Genomic DNA, 23691 nt, shown 5'->3' with positions numbered 1-23691 from the left:
TTGATCCATTTGAGTTAACTGCATGATTTAAATGTTTTTAAAAAAATTTAAGGTTTCGAATGACAGTTTGTTTTATTCGAGCTGCAAAATTGCGTAATCTACTGATCGTTGAGCGAATAATTGAAGGTAACCGAAAAAACGTGCAGGGACCTTTGTACATGATATGTCAAGACTTAATTGATCGAGAGCTGAGCTTATCAGCAGCACAAAATATTATTCACAGCTTTTATAGAAAGCACTCTCAAATAGCAAATGCACCGAAATGTCGGTTTTTTCTTGACAAATTTGAAATATATAAAAAGAGCGGAAAAGAAATCAGTAATGTTATGTTTGATTCAACTGATCACACTGCTAGAAAGCATGCAGCAAATATTCAGAACACTAAAATGACTGAAATAGACATTGAATGCCCTACATCATGCTTCATTGAAAACCATTCGAAGATGAAACGTTACCATGGTGTTGTGCTGGGAGGAACTTTTGATAAAATGCACTATAGGCACGAGTTGCTTCTGACTATATCAGCTTATTTAGCAGAGAACAAAATCGTAATAGGAATTACTGATGATGACTATGTTCAAAAGCGGAAGATACTCCCTGAATTTATCGATACAGCCAAATGTCGAGTTCATTTGGTGAAAAATTATGTTCAATCCATACATCCTTCTCTTAAGGAAGTAATCGTTGAATCCATGAATGACGGTTTTGGGCCTTCAATTCGCGAAGTTGATCTCGACGCCATAGTTGTTTCACCAGAGACCTTAAAAGGCGGACAAGCCGTTGTTACAAAAAGAAAAGAACTAGGATTGTGCAATCTTGAAATTGAGCAGATTGAAATTTTAGACGATAGATTGTCGACTGAAAGTTCCGTTTATGAGGAAAAAATTTCAAAATTTCCTCGTCAAATCAGAGGAAGCAGATACTCGGTACTCGTATCGCACCCTCAAAAAAAAATCAAATTCAAATCTGAGTCGTTAATCATTGGTGTCACTGGTGGAATAGCATGCGGTAAAAGTGCGCTAACAGAGAAAATAGTCAATATGTTCAAGACCCATTTCGAAGTTATTGCTGTAGACTGTGACAAACTAGCGCACTTAGCCTATGAAAGTGGCTCTGATTGCTTTGAACAAATAATACAAAGTTTCGGCAAAGATGTTTTAATGTTAAATAGTGTTGGCTCTCAGGAGATAAACAGACAAGTTTTAGGCCAGAAAGTTTTCGGAGATCATAATAAATTGAAGAAACTGAATGAAATTGTATGGCCGGAAGTTCGAAAACAAGTGGAAAATATCATCAAGAAAAGTCCTGAAAAAGGCAAAATTATTGTCGTTGAAGCCGCGCTTCTAATAGAGGCTGAATGGGCAGATTTAAGCAAAGAAATTTTCACGTGTATAGTTCCAAAGCAAATGGCACTCGAACGGCTATCGACAAGAAACCCATTGTTGTCTGCGGAAGAAGCGCTCTCTCGCATTGAAAGTCAAATTTCGAATAGAGAGCGAATTGAGCATTCTACTTTTGTTTTCTCAACGCAATGGGATCACGACTTCACCTTACATCAACTCACTAAAGCTTTCAGTACAATAAAACATGAGCTCCTCTTGTGAGCTTTTTGGTTGTCTTTAATTAAATAAAATCAATGAACAAAATTAAGTTAATACTTGAAGAATATATACTCCTTGAGTCGGAGAACGAATAATTTAATGTAGTCAAATACTGATTTCGTATTGCAGGCTTGAGGCTGATTTTTTGGGACTCATTTAGGTCTGAGTTTTGTGTTTTGCTTGATTTCTGATTCGAATTTCTCAAATTGAATTCAAAAAAAAAATTCACAGGTATCAAAACGAAATGCAATCACAACCAAATGACATTAAAATCGTTTAAATCAAATAATATTCATTTAATTAGAAATCGTACCAGCAGGGAGGGAAAAAAGCACCAGAAAAGAGGAAAAAAGGAATAAAAAACGTTTGGCTTTCGTACAAAAAAAAACGTTTAATCGCATAAGTTGAGATCGAAATCTTAACTCAACTACAGCAATGGATCAAAACTTTTGATATTTTTTTTGCTGCTCGATTATATTTTTTGCCGGAAAAACTCTGATTGCTATCAAAAAACATTTTTTGTTAAAGTGGAGCCGCCCCTAATATCAATCAATCTTGCAGTATTCAATGAAAAAATCTTTGTCCCACAAAAAAGTCGCCAATTATCTCATCTTGTTAATCGGATTTCTCATATTATCTTATATCGTATGAGTGTTTTTTCTAGTGGGTACTCCTGTATAGGTCTTGGTATTTTTTTTGTTTTTTTTTAGCTCATTTTGATTTTTCGCGGTTTGACTTGTGATTTCTTTTTAAGTTCAGTCCATTTCCATTGTTAAAAGGAAGGCAAACCCTGCTATTGAACAGCAAAAGAGTTAAGGTCACGAAAAACGTGATCGGCTTCTACTTTCGAAAATGGAAATTAATTATCAGATTACCTAGCGAAATAAAAGTTTTACTTATTGATCCAGTTTTCTGAAATTTGATTAATTTAAAACAAAAAAAGTGTCCATCATAAATTGTTTTAAAAACTCAAAGAGGTTTTAGGCCATCTATTTTTCTCTTCGAATTTCAAAACTTGAAGGCTTCAAAACACGTCGGTTTGTTTTTTCTGTTTCCTTGCGTTCATTACTCTTCCAACTGTCAGTTAGCCATGTTTGTATGAACTGGCAAAACTTTGTTGTTAGTGTAGGCTTCGAGGAGGGGAGCTGAAACCTTCCTCTCCAGAACACACACGCATAAGAAAACCAGTTTTTTTTGCAGCGCAATGGTTAGCTGCTCAAGTTTGGGAGGTTTTTTTAGCGTCTAGGAAGTCTAGTACCGATCCGCTTATTTAACATATAATTTTGTGACTCGGCTTGTTTTTGTTTGAACGAATTTAATCTAAGACAAATAGAGACAATGTGATTTTCAAGTGAATTTCATCTTCTGTAAAGTAATTATAGCCATCATTCTCATTTTTTTCGAGTTTATTTTTTGATAAAAATGTCTTTAGTAGTTGATCGGAGTCTGTTGTAGAACTATTTAAAAAAATATTTGAAAAATACTTTCGAAATTGATTAAGAATATCCTCATCCGTTTGATAAACGTTCTGATCCATTTGAATTCGCTTAATTGAGTTAATTGTGTTCTTTGATGTCCATTGACTACAAAATTTGGGAACATCCTCGAATGTATAGCTGAGAGTTTTCTGAATATTTCGATAATCTGAAAAATCTTTTTCCTTGGAAACTTTTTGAAGATGTTCCAGCACCAAATGATATTTTTCAATCAAATTAGGGTTCGGACCTTTTCCGCTGTGAATGCAATCTCTGAGAACATTTTCGTGATTTTCAATAAATTAAGTTCTTTCTGATCTACACGCTTTTTGTTCTCTTGAATAAACCTCAGAAGGTCACGAAAATTGTGCTTAAAGTTTTCGTAACTGCTTGGTGATTCATTTTCGTAAAAGTTTTTTAGGTCTTCACGAATTAAGCTGGCGTTGTTGTTGAAAATTTCTTCATTTAATTTCCAGTAACTAGGGCCGCGCCAATACAAGTTAGATGGCTTAACAAAAACGTGTAAAAGCAAATGATCAGATATTGATATTTGAATGCTTTGCATAGAATCATACTCTGTTTCGAATTTTATGAAAACATAATCTATGCGTGCAAAAGTTTTATGTTGTTTGTCATAATGTGTATAATCACAAAAATCATTCTTGAGTGCAAAATCAACAAAACCAAAACAGTCAAGAATTTGTTCTTTGAGTTGGGTAAATCGTTTGATACGTGCATCATTTAATTTAAGTATTGACGAACTGTTAATGTTATCATAACTCAGCGCATTAAAGTCACCCATCATGATAATTTTCGATTTGTTAGGTAAAAATCTGATGCTTAATTTTAGGGAGTTCAAAGTTGCTCGGAATGAAATTGGGTTCGCATAAACGTTGATAACAAACCAATCAAGTTTGACAAACCTTAACAATTGAAAACCTGTACTTGAAGCAATTCTTTTTGCAGGACTCAAGTTTGATGACAATAACGTTAAGAAACCACCAGAATTATTTGAGCCCGGTATGAAATCGAATAAAAAATTATATTTATCCAGTAAACTCAAATGTATATTTGTAAGTTTCGATATTTTTGTTTCCTGAATGCACAAAATGAAACTGGGCGATTTTTTTAAAACTTGGCATTTTTTGATAAGTGAGTGTAATTTAGCTGGATTTCCTATGCTAAAAATATTAACGGAAAAAATATCTGGTTTTTCGCACATAGAAATTTTTGCTAAAACTTCCCTCCAACCAAGTCTTCTCCGTTATTTTTAGATTTCATTTTTGGCCCTTTCTTCCGTGATAAAACTGACCAAGAGGTTGGTGAAGTTTCACGCTCTCTTTTGTAGGCATTCTTCCGTCAGAGGAACATTTTCGTTTGTTATTTTCGATATTTAAATTGTCTTTTTTTCTTTTGCAGAGTAAGAATGAAAATCTACGACCTGATTGTTGAGAACCTCATCTTTTTGTTTTTCTTCGCTTGGAGTAGCTGCACTGTTTGTTTTAGATTCATCAATCAAAACTCCAGATGGTGGTGCTTCAACATTCTTATCTTCTTCATTTTCGGTACCATTACAAAAGTTATCGCTTGTTGTTTCGGCATCGTTTTTCTCGTCGCTGGCATTATTGGAGCTTAGTTTTTGTGGGTAGTGACTATTTGGATTTTGGTTATTTGGTTCCCTATGTTGCACCAATCATCGTGATGACCTTTTTCTTGGCGTCCAGACATCTTGCATTTTTGACATTCATGTAGTGAAGGTATGTGAAACAAGATTTCTACACCTTCCCACATTTTGAAGCCATCCATTCTCGATTTATAAGACCAGTCCTTCAGCTTTTTCTCTTGTTCTTCGTTTTGTATTTTAACTTCTGATATTGCTCTTCCTGAGTAAACATACTGACCCGGTTCAGTTACGATACAGGTCTCACGTTGGATTATGGGGCTATGATTTATGTCTTCTGGCAATTGGAGAATTAATTTTGCTTCGATATCGTTGCATACATAAGGCAAGTTCGACAATTTGATTTTTGCTAGTTTAGGGTAAATGTTCTTGGGTCTATGAGATCTTGGAAAGCATCCCATGGGAAATACCGTCCTGTTAAGTAGAATGATTCCTTCGCTTTTGATGCTAGTTATGAATTGCTCTGCTTCGGGGGGAGCAATAACTGTCAGTGTATGAAGTTTGCGGTCATCTTTCGTCACGGTTATTGTTTTTGAGATTGTCATCTTCTGTTGCATTGTTGTGGGGAATTTGTTTTTTTTCATAATTTTTTTTTTAAAACTGAAAACAATCTACTAAAACTACAAATATGTACAATATACAAGTATTATACATCAGCTTTGAAAAAACAGCACCAAATTACAGTTAAGAACAACAGTTCAGTGAAAAACAGCAACGGGGCGAAGAGAATAAAGGAATTGTTTGTGGGGAATTGTGTAAGTATATCGGAAGCACAACTTCGATATGCCTGCGCCAGATTTTCAGCTGACCTTACAATTACTCTTGAGAATGGGGGGATGATTTTGATTATTTGGATTTGTTTTGTTTGTGTCGTCGATTTGTTTGCTGTTAGCGCATTTCTGAAATTTGTCTCCGTTTCGATCAGCACTTCGTGAGTAATTGGTAGCTGAGATTCCGTCAGTTGTTGTTGACTCATGACTTGGTTTTACTCAATGGGGGCAAAAAAGCCTTCACCCGGAGGTATACTTGAAAAAAAAATTGGATTTTTCTCTTTCAAAATGTAGAAATCAGAAGGCAAAAACATCTTTTTTTTTTTTTTTTTTTTTTTCAAATTGTAAATTAAATTTGTTTAGTTAAGAGTTTCATAATCAAAATGTACAACAAATAACATCATATTTGTTCAATTGACATTACTTTTACCGGATACCGGGTATCCTGGTTTGTTGCTGAAGTCTTACATTTCCTTATAGTTTAGATCAGAAGGAGAAATTTGTATTTCTCATCTTCCATACTTCCCATGACACAAATGTTTGCAAGTTGATTTTCCAGGACGTCGATAATTTTGAATATGCACCACGAATAACCGAAACAACATACTTAAATCTTGCAATGTTGGTTGATACAAAAACGTCACGCCAATTGTTAATCTGTAATATGTTTCTTGAAGGTTGTAGCGAGGGACAACTGAAAATTAGGTGTTCGAATGTTTCGCATTCTAAATTACAATAGAAACATTCAGGGGCATTCTCGAGAAATAAAAACCACCGCTTTTCTCGATCTTTAAAAACAGCGTATGCAAATTTATAAAGAAAGTTTTTTTCCCATACATCAAGCATTGAATTTTTCCAAACTTTGCCTGTAAATTTAATCAATTCTTCTTCTGAACAGAGGTAACGGTTTGCTGCAAAACCCAAGCGGAAAATCACAGCTCGATGAAAACTACAGTTTTGTAAGCAGAAATAATAAACATCTCGCGATTTTGTCTGTATTGTTATAATTAAACGGCTATTGGTACCGTTTGAAAATATTGCAAAATCACTTGAACTTATTTCAATAGAGATGTTCGTGTTTCTCAACAAATTTTTGATTTCTTTCGGTAAAATTGAATCTGTTGGTAATAAACTATTTTGATCTGACATATCAGAAGCAAAGAAATCGATAATTTTCATACTAAAAAGTTTAAGTTGTAGGCATGGTAAGCCTATCCCACCATCTAAGATGGGGTGATATAAAACTTCTTTTCTTATGTCGAGTCTGCTTGTTTTTTTCAATTCTGTATTTAATAATTCTTGGCATTTACTAACAGTATCCAAGTTAACTGTAGTATGACGAGCCAAATGAAAAAACTTAGGGAGAACATAAACTGACAGTGTTAATGATTTGGCCCTCAAAGATTTACTTAGTGAAATTAACCCTCGATGTTTTTGAATTTGTGAACTCAACAATAATTCAATATTTTCAATTTTTTGGGAAGTGTAAAACAAGACACCAAGTATTTTTGTTTCCTTGACTGTACTATAGGGTGATAAATCAGGTATGGAAAGCACTTCGCTTTTACTTATGTTAATCATAATTTGAGTTTGTTTGCAAAATGTATCGATTAAGCGAAACAACCTGTCAATACATCGGATTTTGATAAGGCAAGTTATGTCGTCTGCATATGAAACTAGTTTGGGGCACAATATCCCGAAACCTTCAATTGCTTCTGTAGATTCAATTGCTTGAAGAAGGGGTTCGATAAAAACTATGAATAAAAATGCGGAAAGAGGGCAACCTTGTCTCACACCGCGATGAATTTTGAAGCTGGTTGATAGAAAACCATTTATCTCAATTACTGCTTTTGAGTCTAAATACAAAGTTTCAATAGCTCTAACTGAAAGCTCACCAAGGTTTAACCCTTTCAAAATTTTGATGAGAAGTGATCTGTCAACTCTGTCAAATGCTTTAGAAAAGTCTAATTTTACAGCACATGAACCTCGGGTAGCCAATCGTTCTGGAGTAATCGCTTTTTTCAATTTTCGTAATGCTGTGTGCATTTGTCTTCCAGGCAAATACGCGTGCTGATAGTTTTTTACAACTTTGCAAAGGTCATTTTTAATTCGATTACAGACTACATGGGCAAAGATTTTCGCGTCAGTATTCATAAGGCTGATGGGGCGAAAATCTTGTACTGCTATGGCATTTTCAGATTTCGGGATCAATTTGATTATTGCTAAATAAAAACTGTTTGGAAGTTTTCCACCATGAACAAAATGATTAAAAACTTTAGCTAAAATTGAACAAAACTCATCCGTGAAAGTCTTGTATAGCTTAGAAGTAAGGCCGTCTGGTCCAGGCGAGCTTTTCAAATTCAATTTGTTTATAGCCAAGTGAATTTCATCTTCTTTAAAGTAATTATAGCCATCATTCTCATTTTTTTCGAGTTTATTTTTTGATAAAAATGTCTTTAGTAGTTGATCGGAGTCTGTTGTAGAACTATTTGAAAAAATATTTGAAAAATACTTTCGAAATTGATTAAGAATATCTTCATCCGTATGATAAACGTTCTGATCCACTTGAATTCTCTTGATTGAGTTGATTGTGTTCTTTGATGTCCATTGACTACAAAATTTGGGAACACCCTCGAATGTATAGCTGAGAGTTTTCTGAATTTTTCGATAATCTGAAAAATCTTTTTCTTTGGAAACTTTTTGAAGATGTTCCAGCACCAAATGATATTTTTCAATCAAATTAGGGTTGGGACCTTTTCCGCTGTGAATGCAATCTCTGAGAACATTTTCGTGATACTTCAATAAATTAAGTTCTTTCTGATCTACACGCTTTTTGTTCTCTTGAATAAACCTCAAAAGGTCACGAAAATTGTGCTGAAAGTTTTTGTAACTACTTGGTGAATCGTTTTCGTAAAAGTTTTTTAGGTCTTCACGAATTAAGCTGGCGTTGTTGTTTAAAATTTCTTCATTTAATTTCCAGTAACTAGGGCCGCGCTGATACAAGTTAGATGGCTTAACAAAAACGTGTAAGAGCAAATGATCAGATATTGATATTTGAATGCTTTGCATAGAATCATACTCTGTTTCAAATTTTAAGAAGACATAATCTATGCGTGCAAAAGTTTTATGTTGTTTGTCATAATGTGTATAATCACAAAAATCATTCTTGAGTGCAAAATTAACAAAACCAAAACAGTCAAGAATTTGTTCTTTGAGTTGGGTAAATCGTTTGATACGTGCATCATTTAACTTAAGTATTGAAGAACTGTTAATATTATCATAACTCAGCGCATTAAAGTCACCCATCATGATAATTTTCGATTTGTTAGGTAAAAATCTGATGCTTAATTTCAGGGAATTCAAAGTTGCTCGGAATGAAATTGGGTTCGCATAAACGTTGATAACAAACCAATCAAGTTTGACAAATTTTAACTATTGAAAACCTGTACTTGAAGCAATTCTTTTTGCAGGACTCAAGTCTGATGACCATAACGTTAAGAAACCACCAGAATTATTTGAGCCCGGTATGAAATCGAATAAAACATTATATTTATCCAGTAAACTCAAATGTATATTTGTAAGTTTCGACATTTTTGCTTCCTGAATGCACAAAATGAAACTGGGCAATTTTTTTAAAACTTGGCATTTTTTGATAAGTGAGTGTAATTTAGCTGGATTTCCTATGCTAAAAATATTAACGGAAAAAATATCTGGTTTTTCGCACATAGAAATTTTTGCTAAAACTTCCCTCCAGCCAAGTCTTCTCTGCTAAAAATCTGGCAGATGATGTAACTGTAGGCTTGGTATTGAAAAAACATTCAGACGCAGGTAAAATAGTTGCTGCAATTTGCGCAGGGCCTACGGCTGTTGCGAAGCACGGAATCGACAATGGAAAAAAAGTGACATCTCATCCATCAGTTAAGAGCGTAATGGAGGAAGCGGGGTATGATTACTCAGAAGACCGAGTGGTAGTTGATGGTAACCTGATCACCAGCCGGGGGCCTGGAACTGCGTTTGAACTAGCTTTCGCGATGATTGAGGCTCTAATTAATAAAGAAGCAGTGGAAGCGCTGAAACCTGGAATGCTGATCGAAGATAGTTAATTGCTATTAATCGACTTATTGAGAGAGAAGACTGAAAATATCGCACCTTAAGTTTGCTGGTATTGCACCTTAAGTATGATTGTTACTTCAATCATGCAAATAATTTAGAATGTGTTGATTGCAATTTGTAATTTATACTGCGTTGTCAAATTTGGTATAAAAACGTTTTTAAGAAAATCTAATTAGATTACTTGCTTGGGAGACGCTTAGTTTTTTGTGTCACATGAACGAAGGAAATTGGGCTACTGCCGTTGTTCAACGACCAGAGACACTATCTCTTTTTATAAAATTTATGTGCTTAAAATGGGTTGAAACTAACACAAAAGAGCTACAATCTCGATTAAAAACATCCCAAGATTAAGTTTTGAAATAACCTAAATTCGCGTACAAAAATGCCGCTAAAAGCTGGGTTGGTAACTTATCATCTATCACTTTTCAATGGAAAGCGTGCGTTTGATCCATTTGAGTTAACTGCATGATTTAAAAAAATGTTTTATTCGAGCTGCAAAATTGCGTAATCTACTGATCGTTGAGCGAATAATTGAAGGTAACCAAAAAAACGTGCAGAAACCTTTGTACATGATATGTCAAGACTTAATTGATCGAGAGCTGAGCTTATCAGCAGCACAAAATATTATTCACAGCTTTTATAGAAAGCACTCTCAAATAGCAAATGCACCGAAATGTCGGTTTTTTCTTGACGAATTTGAAATATATAAAAAGAGCGGAAAAGAAATCAGTAATGTTATGTTTGATTCAACTGATCACACTGCTAGAAAGCATGCAGCAAATATTCAGAACACTAAAATGACTGAAATAGACATTGAATGCCCTACATCATGCTTCATTGAAAACCATTCGAAGATGAAACGTTACCATGGTGTTGTGCTGGGAGGAATTTTCAGAGAACAAAATCGTATTTAGCAGAGAACAAAATCGTAATAGGAATTACTGATGATGACTATGTTCAAAAGCGGAAGATACTCCCTGAATTTATCGATACAGCCAAATGTCGAGTTCATTTGGTCAAAAATTATGTTCAATCCATACATCCTTCTCTTAAGGAAGTAATCGTTGAATCCATGAATGACGGTTTTGGGCCTTCAATTCGCGAAGTTGATCTCGACGCCATAGTTGTTTCACCAGAGACCTTAAAAGGCGGACAAGCCGTTGTTACAAAAAGAAAAGAACTAGGATTGTGCAATCTTGAAATTGAGCAGATTGAAATTTTAGACGATAGATTGTCGACTGAAAGTTCCGTTTATGAGGAAAAAGTTTCAAAATTTCCTCGTCAAATCAGAGGAAGCAGATACTCGGTACTCGTATCGCACCCTCAAAAAAAAACAAATTCAAATCTGAGTCGTTAATCATTGGTGTCACTGGTGGAATAGCATGCGGTAAAAGTGCGCTAACAGAGAAAATAGTCAATATGTTCAAGACCCATTTCGAAGTTATTGCTGTAGACTGTGACAAACTAGCGCACTCAGCCTATGAAAGTGGCTCTGATTGCTTTGAACAAATAATACAAAGTTTCGGCAAAGATGTTTTAATGTTAAATAGTGTTGGCTCTCAGGAGATAAACAGACAAGTTTTAGGCCAGAAAGTTTTCGGAGATCATAATAAATTGAAGAAACTGAATGAAATTGTATGGCCGGAAGTTCGAAAACAAGTGAAAAATATCATCAAGAAAAGTCCTGAAAAAGGCAAAATTATTGTCGTTGAAGCCGCGCTTCTAATAGAGGCTGAATGGGCAGATTTATGCGAAGAAATTTTCACGTGTATAGTTCCAAAGCAAATGGCACTCGAACGGCTATCGACAAGAAACCCATTGTTGTCTGCGGAAGAAGCGCTCTCTCGCATTGAAAGTCAAATTTCGAATAGAGAGCGAATTGAGCATTCTACTTTTGTTTTCTCAACGCAATGGGATCACGACTTCACCTTACATCAACTCACTAAAGCTTTCAGTACAATAAAACATGAGCTCCTCTTGTGAGCTTTTTGGTTGTCTTTAATTAAATAAAATCAATGAACAAAATTAAGTTAATACTTGAAGAATATATACTCCTTGAGTCGGAGAACGAATAATTTAATGTAGTCAAATACTGATTTCGTATTGCAGGCTTGAGGCTGATTTTTTGGGACTCATTTAGGTCTGAGTTTTGTGTTTTGCTTGATTTCTGATTCGAATTTCTCAAATTAAATTCAAAAAAAAAATTCACAGGTATCAAAACGAAATGCAATCACAACCAAATGACATTAAAATCGTTTAAATCAAATAATATTCATTTAATTAGAAATCGTACCAGCAGGGAGGGAAAAAAGCACCAGAAAAGAGGAAAAAAGGAATAAAAAACGTTTGGCTTTCGTACAAAAAAAAACGTTTAATCGCATAAGTTGAGATCGAAATCTTAACTCAACTACAGCAATGGATCAAAACTTTTGATATTTTTTTTGCTGCTCGATTATATTTTTTGCCGGAAAAACTCTGATTGCTATCAAAAAACATTTTTTGTTAAAGTGGAGCCGCCCCTAATATCAATCAGTCTTGCAGTATTCAATGAAAAAATCTTTGTCCCACAAAAAAGTCGCCAATTATCTCATCTTGTTAATCGGATTTCTCATATTATCTTATATCGTATGAGTGTTTTTTCTAGTGGGTACTCCTGTATAGGTCTTGGTATTTTTTTTGTTTTTTTTTTAGCTCATTTTGATTTTTCGCGGTTTGACTTGTGATTTCTTTTTAAGTTCAGTCCATTTCCATTGTTAAAAGGAAGGCAAACCCTGCTATTGAACAGCAAAAGAGTTAAGGTCACGAAAAACGTGATCGGCTTCTACTTTCAAAAATGGAAATTAATTATCAGATTACCTAGCGAAATAAAAGTTTTACTTATTGATCCAGTTTTCTGAAATTTGATTGATTTAAAACAAAAAAAGTGTCCATCATAAATTGTTTTAAAAATTCAAAGAGGTTTTAGGCCATCTATTTTTCTCTTCGAATTTCAAAACTTGAAGGCTTGAAAACACGTCGGTTTTTTTTTCTGTTTCCTTGCGTTCATTAACCTTCCAACTGTCAGTTAGCCATGTTTGTATGAACTGGCAAAACTTTGTTGTTAGTGTAGGCTTCGAGGAGGGGAGCTGAAACCTTCCTCTCCAGAACACACACGCATAAGAAAACCAGTTTTTTTTGCAGCGCAATGGTTAGCTGCTCAAGTTTGGGAGGTTTTTTTTAGCGTCTAGGAAGTTTAGTACCGATCCGCTTATTTAACATATAATTTTTTGACTCGGCTTGTTTTTGTTTGAACGAATTTAATCTAAGACAAATAGAGACAATGTGATTTTCAAGTGAATTTCATCTTCTGTAAAGTAATTATAGCCATCATTCTCATTTTTTTCGAGTTTATTTTTTGATAAAAATGTCTTTAGTAGTTGATCGGAGTCTGTTGTAGAACTATTTAAAAAAATATTTGAAAAATACTTTCGAAATTGATTAAGAATATCCTCATCCGTTTGATAAACGTTCTGATCCACTTGAATTCGCTTAACTGAGTTAATTGTGTTCTTTGATGTCCATTGATTACAAAATTTGGGAACATCCTCGAATGTATAGCTGAGAGTTTTCTGAATATTTCGATAATCTGAAAAATCTTTTTCCTTGGAAACTTTTTGAAGATGTTCCAGCACCAAATGATATTTTTCAATCAAATTAGGGTTCGGACCTTTTCCGCTGTGAATGCAATCTCTGAGAACATTTTCGTGATTTTCAATAAATTAAGTTCTTTCTGATCTACACGCTTTTTGTTCTCTTGAATAAACCTCAGAAGGTCACGAAAATTGTGCTGAAAGTTTTCGTAACTGCTTGGTGATTCATTTTCGTAAAAATTTTTTAGGTCTTCACGAATTAAGCTGGCGTTGTTGTTGAAAATTTCTTCATTTAATTTCCAGTAACTAGGGCCGCGCCGATACAAGTTAGATGGCTTAACAAAAACGTGTAAAAGCAAATGATCAGATATTGATATTTGAATGCTTTGCATAGAATCATACTCTGTTTCGAATTTTATGAAAACATAATCTATGCGTGCAAAAGTTTTATGTTGTTTGTCATAATGTGTATAATCACAAAAATCATTCTTGAGTGCAAAATCAACAAAACCAAAACAGTCAAGAATTTGTTCTTTGAGTTGGGTAAATCGTTTGATACGTGCATCATTTAATTTAAGTATTGACGAACTGTTAATGTTATCATAACTCAGCGCATTAAAGTCACCCATCATGATAACTTTCGATTTGTTAGGTAAAAATCTGATGCTTAATTTCAGGGAGTTCAAAGTTGCTCGGAATGAAATTGGGTTCGCATAAACGTTGATAACAAACCAATCAAGTTTGACAAACTTTAACAATTGAAAACCTGTACTTGAAGCAATTCTTTTTGCAGGACTCAAGTTTGATGACAATAACGTTAAGAAACCACCAGAATTATTTGAGCCCGGTATGAAATCGAATAAAACATTATATTTATCCAGTAAACTCAAATGTATATTTGTAAGTTTCGATATTTTTGCTTCCTGAATGCACAAAATGAAACTGGGCGATTTTTTTAAAACTTGGCATTTTTTGATAAGTGAGTGTAATTTAGCTGGATTTCCTATGCTAAAAATATTAACGGAAAAAATATCTGGTTTTTCGCACATAGAAATTTTTGCTAAAACTTCCCTCCAACCAAGTCTTCTCCGTTATTTTTAGATTTCATTTTTGGCCCTTTCTTCCGTGATAAAACTGACCAAGAGGTTGGTGAAGTTTCACGCTCTCTTTTGTAGGCATTCTTCCGTCAGAGGAACATTTTCGTTTGTTATTTTCGATATTTAAATTGTCTTTTTTTCTTTTGCAGAGTAAGAATGAAAATCTACGACCTGATTGTTGAGAACCTCATCCTTTTGTTTTTCTTCGCTTGGAGTAGCTGCACTGTTTGTTTTAGATTCATCAATCAAAACTCCAGATGGTGGTGCTTCAACATTCTTATCTTCTTCATTTTCGGTACCATTACAAAAGTTATCGCTTGTTGTTTCGGCATCGTTTTTCTCGTCGCTGGCATTATTGGAGCTTAGTTTTTGTGCGTAGTGACTATTTGGATTTTTGGTTATTTGGTTCCCTATGTTGCACCAATCATCGTGATGACCTTTTTCTTGGCGTCCAGACATCTTGCATTTTTGACATTCATGTAGTGAAGGTATGTGAAACAAGATTTCTACACCTTCCCACATTTTGAAGTTATCCATTCTCGATTTATAAGACCAGTCCTTCAGCTTTTTCTCTTGTTCTTCGTTTTGTATTTTAACTTCTGATATTGCTCTTCCTGAGTAAACATACTGACCCGGTTCAGTTACGATACAGGTCTCACGTTGGAATATGGGGCTATGAATTATGTCTTCTGGCAATTGGAGAATTAATTTCGCTTGGATATCGTTGCATACATAAGGCAAGTTCGACAATTTGATTTTTGCTAGTTTAGGGTAAATGTTCTTGGGTCTATGAGATCTTGGAAAGCATCCCATGGGAAATACCGTCCTGTTAAGTAGAATGATTCCTTCGCTTTTGATGCTAGTTATGAAATGCTCCGCTTCGGGGGGAGCAATAACTGTCAGTGTATGAAGTTTGCGGTCATCTTTCGTCACGGTTATTGTTTTTGAGATTGTCATCTTCTGTTGCATTGTTGTGGGGAATTTTTTTTTTCATAATTTTTTTTTTAAAACTGAAAACAATCTACTAAAACTACAAATATGTACAATATACAAGTATTATACATCAGCTTTGAAAAAATAGCACCAAATTACAGTTAAGAACAACAGTTCAGTGAAAAACAGCAACGGGGCGAAGAGAATAAAGGAATTGTTTGTGGGGAATTGTGTAAGTATATCGGAAGCACAACTTCGATATGCCTGCGCCAGATTTTCAGCTGACCTTACAATTTCTCTCGAGAATGGGGGGATGATTTTGATTATTTGGATTTGTTTTGTTTGTGTCGTCAATTTGTTTGCTGTTAGCGCATTTCTGAAATTTGTCTCCGTTTCGATCAGCACTTCGTGAGTAATTGGTAGCTGAGATTCCGTCAGTTGTTGTTGACTCATGACTTGGTTTTACTCAATGGGGGGCAAAAAAGCCTTCACCCGGAGGTATACTTGAAAAAAAAATTGGATTTTTCTCTTTCAAAATGTAGACATCAGAAGGCAAAAACATCTCTTTTTTTTTCAAATTGTAAATTAAATTTGTTTAGTTAAGAGTTTCATAATCAATATGTACAACAAATAACATCATATTTGTTCAATTGACATTACTTTTACCGGATACCGGGTATCCTGGTTTGTTGCTGAAGTCTTACATTTCCTTATAGTTTAGATCAGAAGGAGCAATTTGTATTTCTCATCTTCCATACTTCCCATGACACAAATGTTTGCAAGTTGATTTTCCATGACGTCGATAATTTTGAATATGCACCACGAATAACCGAAACAACATACTTAAGTCTTGCAATGTTGGTTGATACAAAAACGTCACGCCAATTGTTAATCTGTAATATGTTTCTTGAAGGTTGTAGCGAGGGACAACTGAAAATTAGGTGTTCGAATGTTTCGCATTCTAAATTACAATAGAAACATTCAGGGGCATTCTCGAGAAATAAAAACCACCGCTTTTCTAGATCTTTAAAAACAGCGTATGCAAATTTATAAAGAAAGTTTTTTCCCATACATCAAGCATTGAATTTTTCCAAACTTTGCCTGTAAATTTAATCAATTCTTCTTCTGAACAGAGGTAACGGTTTGCTGCAAAACCCAAGCGGAAAATCACAGCTCGATGAAAACTACAGTTTTGTAAGCAGAAATAATAAACATCTCGCGATTTTGTCTGTATTGTTATAATTAAACGGCTATTGGTACTGTTTGAAAATATTGCAAAATCACTTGAACTTATTTCAATAGAGATGTTCGTGTTTCTCAACAAATTTTTGATTTCTTTCGGTAAAATTGAATCTGTTGGTAATAAACTATTTTGATCTGACATATCAGAAGCAAAGAAATCGATAATTTTCATACTAAAAAGTTTAAGTTGTAGGCATGGTAAGCCTATCCCACCATCTAAGATGGGGTGATATAAAACTTCTTTTCTTATGTCGAGTCTGCTTGTTTTTTTCAATTCTGTATTTAATAATTCTTGGCATTTACTAACAGTATCCAAGTTAACTGTAGTATGACGAGCCAAATGAAAAAACTTAGGGAGAACATAAACTGACAGTGTTAATGATTTGGCCCTCAAAGATTTACTTAGTGAAATTAACCCTCGATGTTTTTGAATTTGTGAACTCAACAATAATTCAATATTTTCAATTTTTTGGGAAGTGTAAAACAAGACACCAAGTATTTTTGTTTCCTTGACTGTACTATAGGGTGATAAATCAGGTATGGAAAGCACTTCGCTTTTACTTATGTTAATCATCATTTGAGTTTGTTTGCAAAATGTATCGGTTAAGCGAAACAACCTGTCAATACATCGGATTTTGATAAGGCAAGTTATGTCGTCTGCATATGAAACTAGTTTGGGGCACAATATCCTGAAACCTTCAATTGCTTCTGTAGATTCAATTGCTTGAAGAAGGGGTTCGATAAAAACTATGAATAAAAATGCGGAAAGAGGGCAACCTTGTCTCACACCGCGATGAATTTTGAAGCTGGTTGATAAAAAACCATTTATCTCAATTACTACTTTCGAGTCTAAATACAAAGTTTCAATAGCTCTAACTGAAAGCTCATCAAGGTTTAACCCTTTCAAAATTTTGATGAGAAGTGATCTGTCAACTCTGTCAAATGCTTTAGAAAAGTCTAATTTTACAGCACATGAACCTCGGGTAGCCAATCGTTCTGGAGTAATCGCTTTTTTCAATTTTCGTATTGCTGTGTGCATTTGTCTTCCAGGCAAATACGCGTGCTGATACTTTTTTACAACTTTGCAAAGGTCATTTTTAATTCGGTTACAGACTACATGGGCAAAGATTTTCGCGTCAGTATTCATAAGGCTGATGGGGCGAAAATCTTGTACTGCTATGGCATTTTCAGATTTCGGGATCAATTTGATTATTGCTAAATAAAAACTGTTTGGAATTTTTCTACCATGAACAAAATGATTAAAAACTTCAGCTAAAATTGAACAAAACTCATCCGTGAAAGTCTTGTATAGCTTAGAAGTAAGGCCGTCTGGTCCAGGCGAGCTTTTCAAATTCAATTTGTTTATAGCCAAGTGAATTTCATCTTCTGTAAAGTAATTATAGCCATCATTCTCATTTTTTTCGAGTTTATTTTTTGATAAAAATGTCTTTAGTAGTTGATCGGAGTCTGTTGTAGAACTATTTGAAAAAATATTTGAAAAATACTTTCGAAATTGATTAAGAATATCTTCATCCGTATGATAAACGTTCTGATCCACTTGAATTCTCTTGATTGAGTTGATTGTGTTCTTTGATGTCCATTGACTACAAAATTTGGGAACACTCTCGAATGTATAGCTGAGAGTTTTCTGAATTTTTCGATAATCTGAAAAATCTTTTTCCTTGGAAACTTTTTGAAGATGTTCCAGCACCAAATGATATTTTTCAATCAAATTAGGGTTGGGACCTTTTCCGCTGTGAATGCAATCTCTGAGAACATTTTCGTGATACTTCAATAAATTAAGTTCTTTCTGATCTACGCGCTTTTTGTTCTCTTGAATAAACCTCAGAAGGTCACGAAAATTGTGCTTAAAGTTTTCGTAACTACTTGGTGATTCGTTTTCGTAAAAGTTTTTTAGGTCTTCACAAATTAAGCTGGCGTTGTTGTTTAAAATTTCTTCATTTAATTTCCAGTAACTAGGGCCGCGCTGATACAAGTTAGATGGCTTAACAAAAACGTGTAAGAGTAAATGGTCAGATATTGATATTTGAATGCTTTGCATAGAATCATACTCTGTTTCGAAATTTAAGAAGACATAATCTATGCGTGCAAAAGTTTTATGTTGTTTGTCATAATGTGTATAATCACAAAAATCATTCTTGAGTGCAAAATCAACAAAACCAAAACAGTCAAGAATTTGTTCTTTGAGTTGGGTAAATCGTTTGATACGTGCATCATTTAACTTAAGTATTCAAGAACTGTTAATATTATCATAACTCAGCGCATTAAAATCACCCATCATGATAATTTTTGATTTGTTAGGTAAAAATCTGATGCTTAATTTCAGGGAACTCAAAGTTGCTCGGAATGAAATTGGGTTCGCATAAACGTTGATAACAAACCAATCAAGTTTGACAAATTTTAACAATTGAAAACCTGTACTTGAAGCAATTCTTTTTGCAGGACTCAAGTTTGATGACCATAACGTTAAGAAACCACCAGAATTATTTGAGCCCGGTATGAAATCGAATAAAACATTATATTTATCCAGTAAACTCAAATGTATGTTTGTAAGTTTCGATATTTTTGCTTCCTGAATGCACAAAATGAAACTGGGCGATTTTTTTAAAACTTGGCATTTTTTGATAAGTGAGTGTAATTTAGCTGGATTTCCTATGCTAAAAATATTAACGGAAAAATATCTGGTTTTTCGCACATAGAAATTTTTGCTACAACTTCCCTCCAGCCAAGTCTTCTCCGTTACTTTTAGATTTCATTTTTGGCCCTTTCTTCAGTGTTAAAACTGACCAAGAGGTTGGTGAAGTTTCACGCTCTCTTTTTGTAAGCATTCTTCCGTCAGAGGAACATTTTCGTTTGTTATTTTCGATATTTAATTTGTCTTTTTTTTCTTTTGCAGAGTAAGAATGAAAATCTACGACCTGATTGTTGAGAACCTCATCCTTTTGTTTTTCTTCGCTTGGAGTAGCTGCACTGTTTGTTTTAGATTCATCAATCAAAACTCCAGATGGTGGTGCTTCAACATTCTTATCTTCTTCATTTTCGGTACCATTACAAAACTGATCGCTTGTTGTTTCGTCATCGTTTTTCTCGTCGCTGGCATTATTGGAGCTTGGTTTTTGTGGGTAGTGATTATTTGGATTTTTGGTTATTTGGTTCCCTATGTTACACCAATCATCGTGATGACCTTTTTCTTGGCGTCCAGACATCTTGCATTTTTGACATTCATGTAGTGAAGGTATGTGAAACGAGATTTCTACACCTTCCCACATTTTGAAGCCATCCATTCTCGATTTATAAGACCAGTCCTTCAGCTTTTTCTCTTGTTCTTCGTTTTGTATTTTAACTTCTAAAATTGCTCTTCCTGTGTAAACATACTGACCCGGTTCAGTTACGATACAGGTCTCACGTTGGAATATGGGGCTATGAATTATGTCTTCTGGCAATTGGAGAATTAATTTCGCTTCGATATCGTTGCATACATAAGGCAAGTTCGACAATTTGATTTTTGCTAGTTTAGGGTAAATGTTCTTGGGTCTATGAGACCTTGGAAAGCATCCCATGGGAAATACCGTCCTGTTAAGTAGAATGATTCCTTCGCTTTTGATGCTTGTTATGAATTGCTCTGCTTCGGGGGGAGCAATAACTGTCAGTGTATGAAGTTTGCGGTCATCTTTCGTCACGGTTATTGTTTTTGAGATTGTCATCTTCTGTTGCATTGTTGTGGGGAATTGTTTAAGTATATCGGAAGCACAACTTCGATATGCCTGCGCCAGATTTTCAGCTGACCTTACAATTTCTCTCGAGAATGGGGGGATGATTTTGATTATTTGGATTTGTTTTGTTTGTGTCGTCGATTTGTTTGCTGTTAGCGCATTTCTGAAATTTGTATCCGTTTCAATCAGCACTTCGTGAGTAATTGGTAGCTGAGATTCCGTCAGTTGTTGTTGACTCATGACTTGGTTTTACTCAATGGGGGGCAAAAAAGCCTTCACCCGTAGGTATACTTGAAAAAAAATTAGATTTTTCTCTTTCAAAATGTAGAAATCAGAAGGCAAAAACATCAACTATATTGCACGTGCGTTTTTTGACTTTTTTGACTGTTATTTTTGCACGTCATTTAACTATATATATTTTTTTTTTTTTTTTTTTCAAATTGTAAATTAAATTTGTTTAGTTAAGAGTTTCATAATCAATATGTACAACAAATAACATCATATTTGTTCAATTGACATTACTTTTACCGGATACCGGGTATCCTGGTTTGTTGCTGAAGTCTTACATTTCCTTATAGTTTAGATCAGAAGGAGCAATTTGTATTTCTCATCTTCCATACTTCCCATGACACAAATGTTTGCAAGTTGATTTTCCATGACGTCGATAATTTTGAATATGCACCACGAATAACCGAAACAACATACTTAAGTCTTGCAATGTTGGTTGATACAAAAACTTCACGCCAATTGTTAATCTGTAATATGTTTCTTGAAGGTTGTAGCGAGGGACATTTGAAAATTAGGTGTTCGAATGTTTCGCATTCTAAATTACAATAGAAACATTCAGGGGCATTCTCGAGAAATAAAAACCACCGCTTTTCTCGATCTTTAAAAACAGCGTATGCAAATTTATAAAGAAAGTTTTTTTCCCATACATCAAGCATTGAATTTTTCCAAACTTTGCCTGTAAATTTAATCAATTCTTCTTCTGAACAGAGGTAACGGTTTGCTGCAAAACCCAAGCGGAAAATCACAGCTCGATGAAAACTACAGTTTTGTAAGCAGAAATAATAAACATCTCGCGATTTTGTCTGTATTGTTATAATTAAACGGCTATTGGTACTGTTTGAAAATATTGCAAAATCACTTGAACTTATTTCAATAGAGATGTTCGTGTTTCTCAACAAATTTTTGATTTCTTTCGGTAAAATTGAATCTGTTGGTAATAAACTATTTTGATCTGACATATCAGAAGCAAAGAAATCGATAATTTTCATACTAAAAAGTTTAAGTTGTAGGCATGGTAAGCCTATCCCACCATCTAAGATGGGGTGATATAAAACTTCTTTTCTTATGTCGAGTCTGCTTGTTTTTTTCAATTCTGTATTTAATAATTCTTGGCATTTACTAACAGTATCCAAGTTAACTGTAGTATGACGAGCCAAATGAAAAAACTTAGGGAGAACATAAACTGACAGTGTTAATGATTTGGCCCTCAAAGATTTACTTAGTGAAATTAACCCTCGATGTTTTTGAATTTGTGAACTCAACAATAATTCAATATTTTCAATTTTTTGGGAAGTGTAAAACAAGACACCAAGTATTTTTGTTTCCTTGACTGTTTTATAGGGTGATAAATCAGGTATGGAAAGCACTTCGCTTTTACTTATGTTAATCATCATTTGAGTTTGTTTGCAAAATGTATCGATTAAGCGAAACAACCTGTCAATACATCGGATTTTGATAAGGCAAGTTATGTCGTCTGCATATGAAACTAGTTTGGGGCACAATATTCCGAAACCTTCAATTGCTTCTGTAGATTCAATTGCTTGAAGAAGGGGTTCGATAAAAACTATGAATAAAAATGCGGAAAGAGGGCAACCTTGTCTCACACCGCGATGAATGTTGAAGCTGGCTGATAAAAAACCATTTATCTCAATTACTGCTTTTGAGTCTAAATACAAAGTTTCAATAGCTCTAACTGAAAGCTCATCAAGGTTTAACCCTTTCAAAATTTTGATGAGAAGTGATCTGTCAACTCTGTCAAATGCTTTAGAAAAGTCTAACTTTACAGCACATGAACCTCGGGTAGCCAATCGTTCTGGAGTAATCGCTTTTTTCAATTTTCGTATTGCTGTGTGCATTTGTCTTCCAGGCAAATACGCGTGCTGATGGTTTTTTACAACTTTGCAAAGGTCATTTTTAATTCGATTACAGACTACATGGGCAAAGATTTTCGCGTCAGTATTCATAAGGCTGATGGGGCGAAAATCTTGTACTGCTATGGCATTTTCAGATTTCGGGATCAGTTTGATTATTGCTAAATAAAAACTGTTTGGAAGTTTTCCACCATGAACAAAATGATTAAAAACTTTAGCTAAAATTGAACAAAACTCATCCGTGAAAGTCTTGTATAGCTTAGAAGTAAGGCCGTCTGGTCCAGGCGAGCTTTTCAAATTCAATTTTGTTTATAGCCAAGTGAATTTCATCTTCTGTAAAGTAATTATAGCCATCATTCTCATTTTTTTCGAGTTTATTTTTTGATAAAAATGTCTTTAGTAGTTGATCGGAGTCTGTTGTAGAACTATTTGAAAAAATGTTTGAAAAATACTTTCGAAATTGATTAAGAATATTTTCATCCGTATGATAAACGTTCTGATCCACTTGAATTCTCTTGATTGAGTTGATTGTGTTCTTTGACGTCCATTGACTACAAAATTTGGGAACACCCTCGAATGTATAGTTGAGAGTTTTCTGAATTTTTCGATAATCTGAAAAATCTTTTTCTTTGGAAACTTTTTGAAGATGTTCCAGCATCAAATGATATTTTTCAATCAAATTAGGGTTGGGACCTTTTCCGCTGTGAATGCAATCTCTGAGAACATTTTCGTGATACTTCAATAAATTAAATCTTTCTGATCTACACGCTTTTTGTTCTCTTGAATAAACCTCAAAAGGTCACGAAAATTGTGCTGAAAGTTTTCGTAACTACTTGGTGAATCGTTTTCGGAAAAGTTTTTTAGGTCTTCACGAATTAAGTTGGCGTTGTTGTTTAAAATTTCTTCATTTAATTTCCAGTAACTAGGGCCGCACTGATACAAGTTAGATGGCTTAACAAAAACGTGTAAGAGCAAATGATCAGATATTGATATTTGAATGCTTTGCATAGAATCATACTCTGTTTCAAATTTTAAGAAGACATAATCTATGCGTGCAATTGTTTTATGTTGTTTGCAATAATGTGTATAATCACAAAAATCATTCTTGAGTGCAAAATCAACAAAACCAAAACAGTCAAGAATTTGTTCTTTGAGTTGGGTAAATCGTTTGATACGTGCTATTTAAATTTAACTTAAGTATTGAAGAACTGTTAATATTATCATAACTCAGCGCATTAAAGTCACCCATCATGATAA

General features: G+C 34.3%; 3 protein-coding genes across 3 annotated transcripts in view; all 3 read left to right on the top strand.

The window, feature by feature from the left end:
- Positions 1–23691, top strand: part of LOC134842711 (uncharacterized) — a 203817-nt gene that overhangs the window by 167785 nt on the left and 12341 nt on the right. The window lies entirely within an intron of this gene.
- LOC134841966 (bifunctional coenzyme A synthase-like) lies at positions 923–1785 on the top strand. The gene has a single exon (XM_063858077.1). It carries the CDS (start codon positions 1041–1043, stop codon positions 1602–1604), a length of 564 nt encoding a protein of 187 aa, XP_063714147.1. The 5' UTR covers positions 923–1040; the 3' UTR covers positions 1605–1785.
- On the top strand, positions 10555–12115 carry LOC134842207 (bifunctional coenzyme A synthase-like). The gene is given in 2 exon segments (XM_063858435.1): positions 10555–10904; positions 10907–12115. Coding segments are annotated over 2 exon segments (909 nt in total). The 5' UTR covers positions 10555–10712; the 3' UTR covers positions 11624–12115.

This window comes from Symsagittifera roscoffensis, chromosome 3 (assembly GCF_963678635.1).
Source record: "Symsagittifera roscoffensis chromosome 3, txSymRosc1.1, whole genome shotgun sequence".
In the NCBI taxonomy this organism is placed as follows: domain Eukaryota; kingdom Metazoa; phylum Xenacoelomorpha; order Acoela; family Convolutidae; genus Symsagittifera; species Symsagittifera roscoffensis.
Note: the sequence above shows the minus strand (reverse complement) of the source record. Positions and strands in the feature narration are given on the sequence as shown.

What these genes read in the sequence shown, in the direction of transcription:
- LOC134841966 (XM_063858077.1), top strand. Translation starts at nt 1,041, where the DNA reads ATGTTCAAGACCCATTTCGAAGTTATTGCTGTAGACTGTGACAAACTA.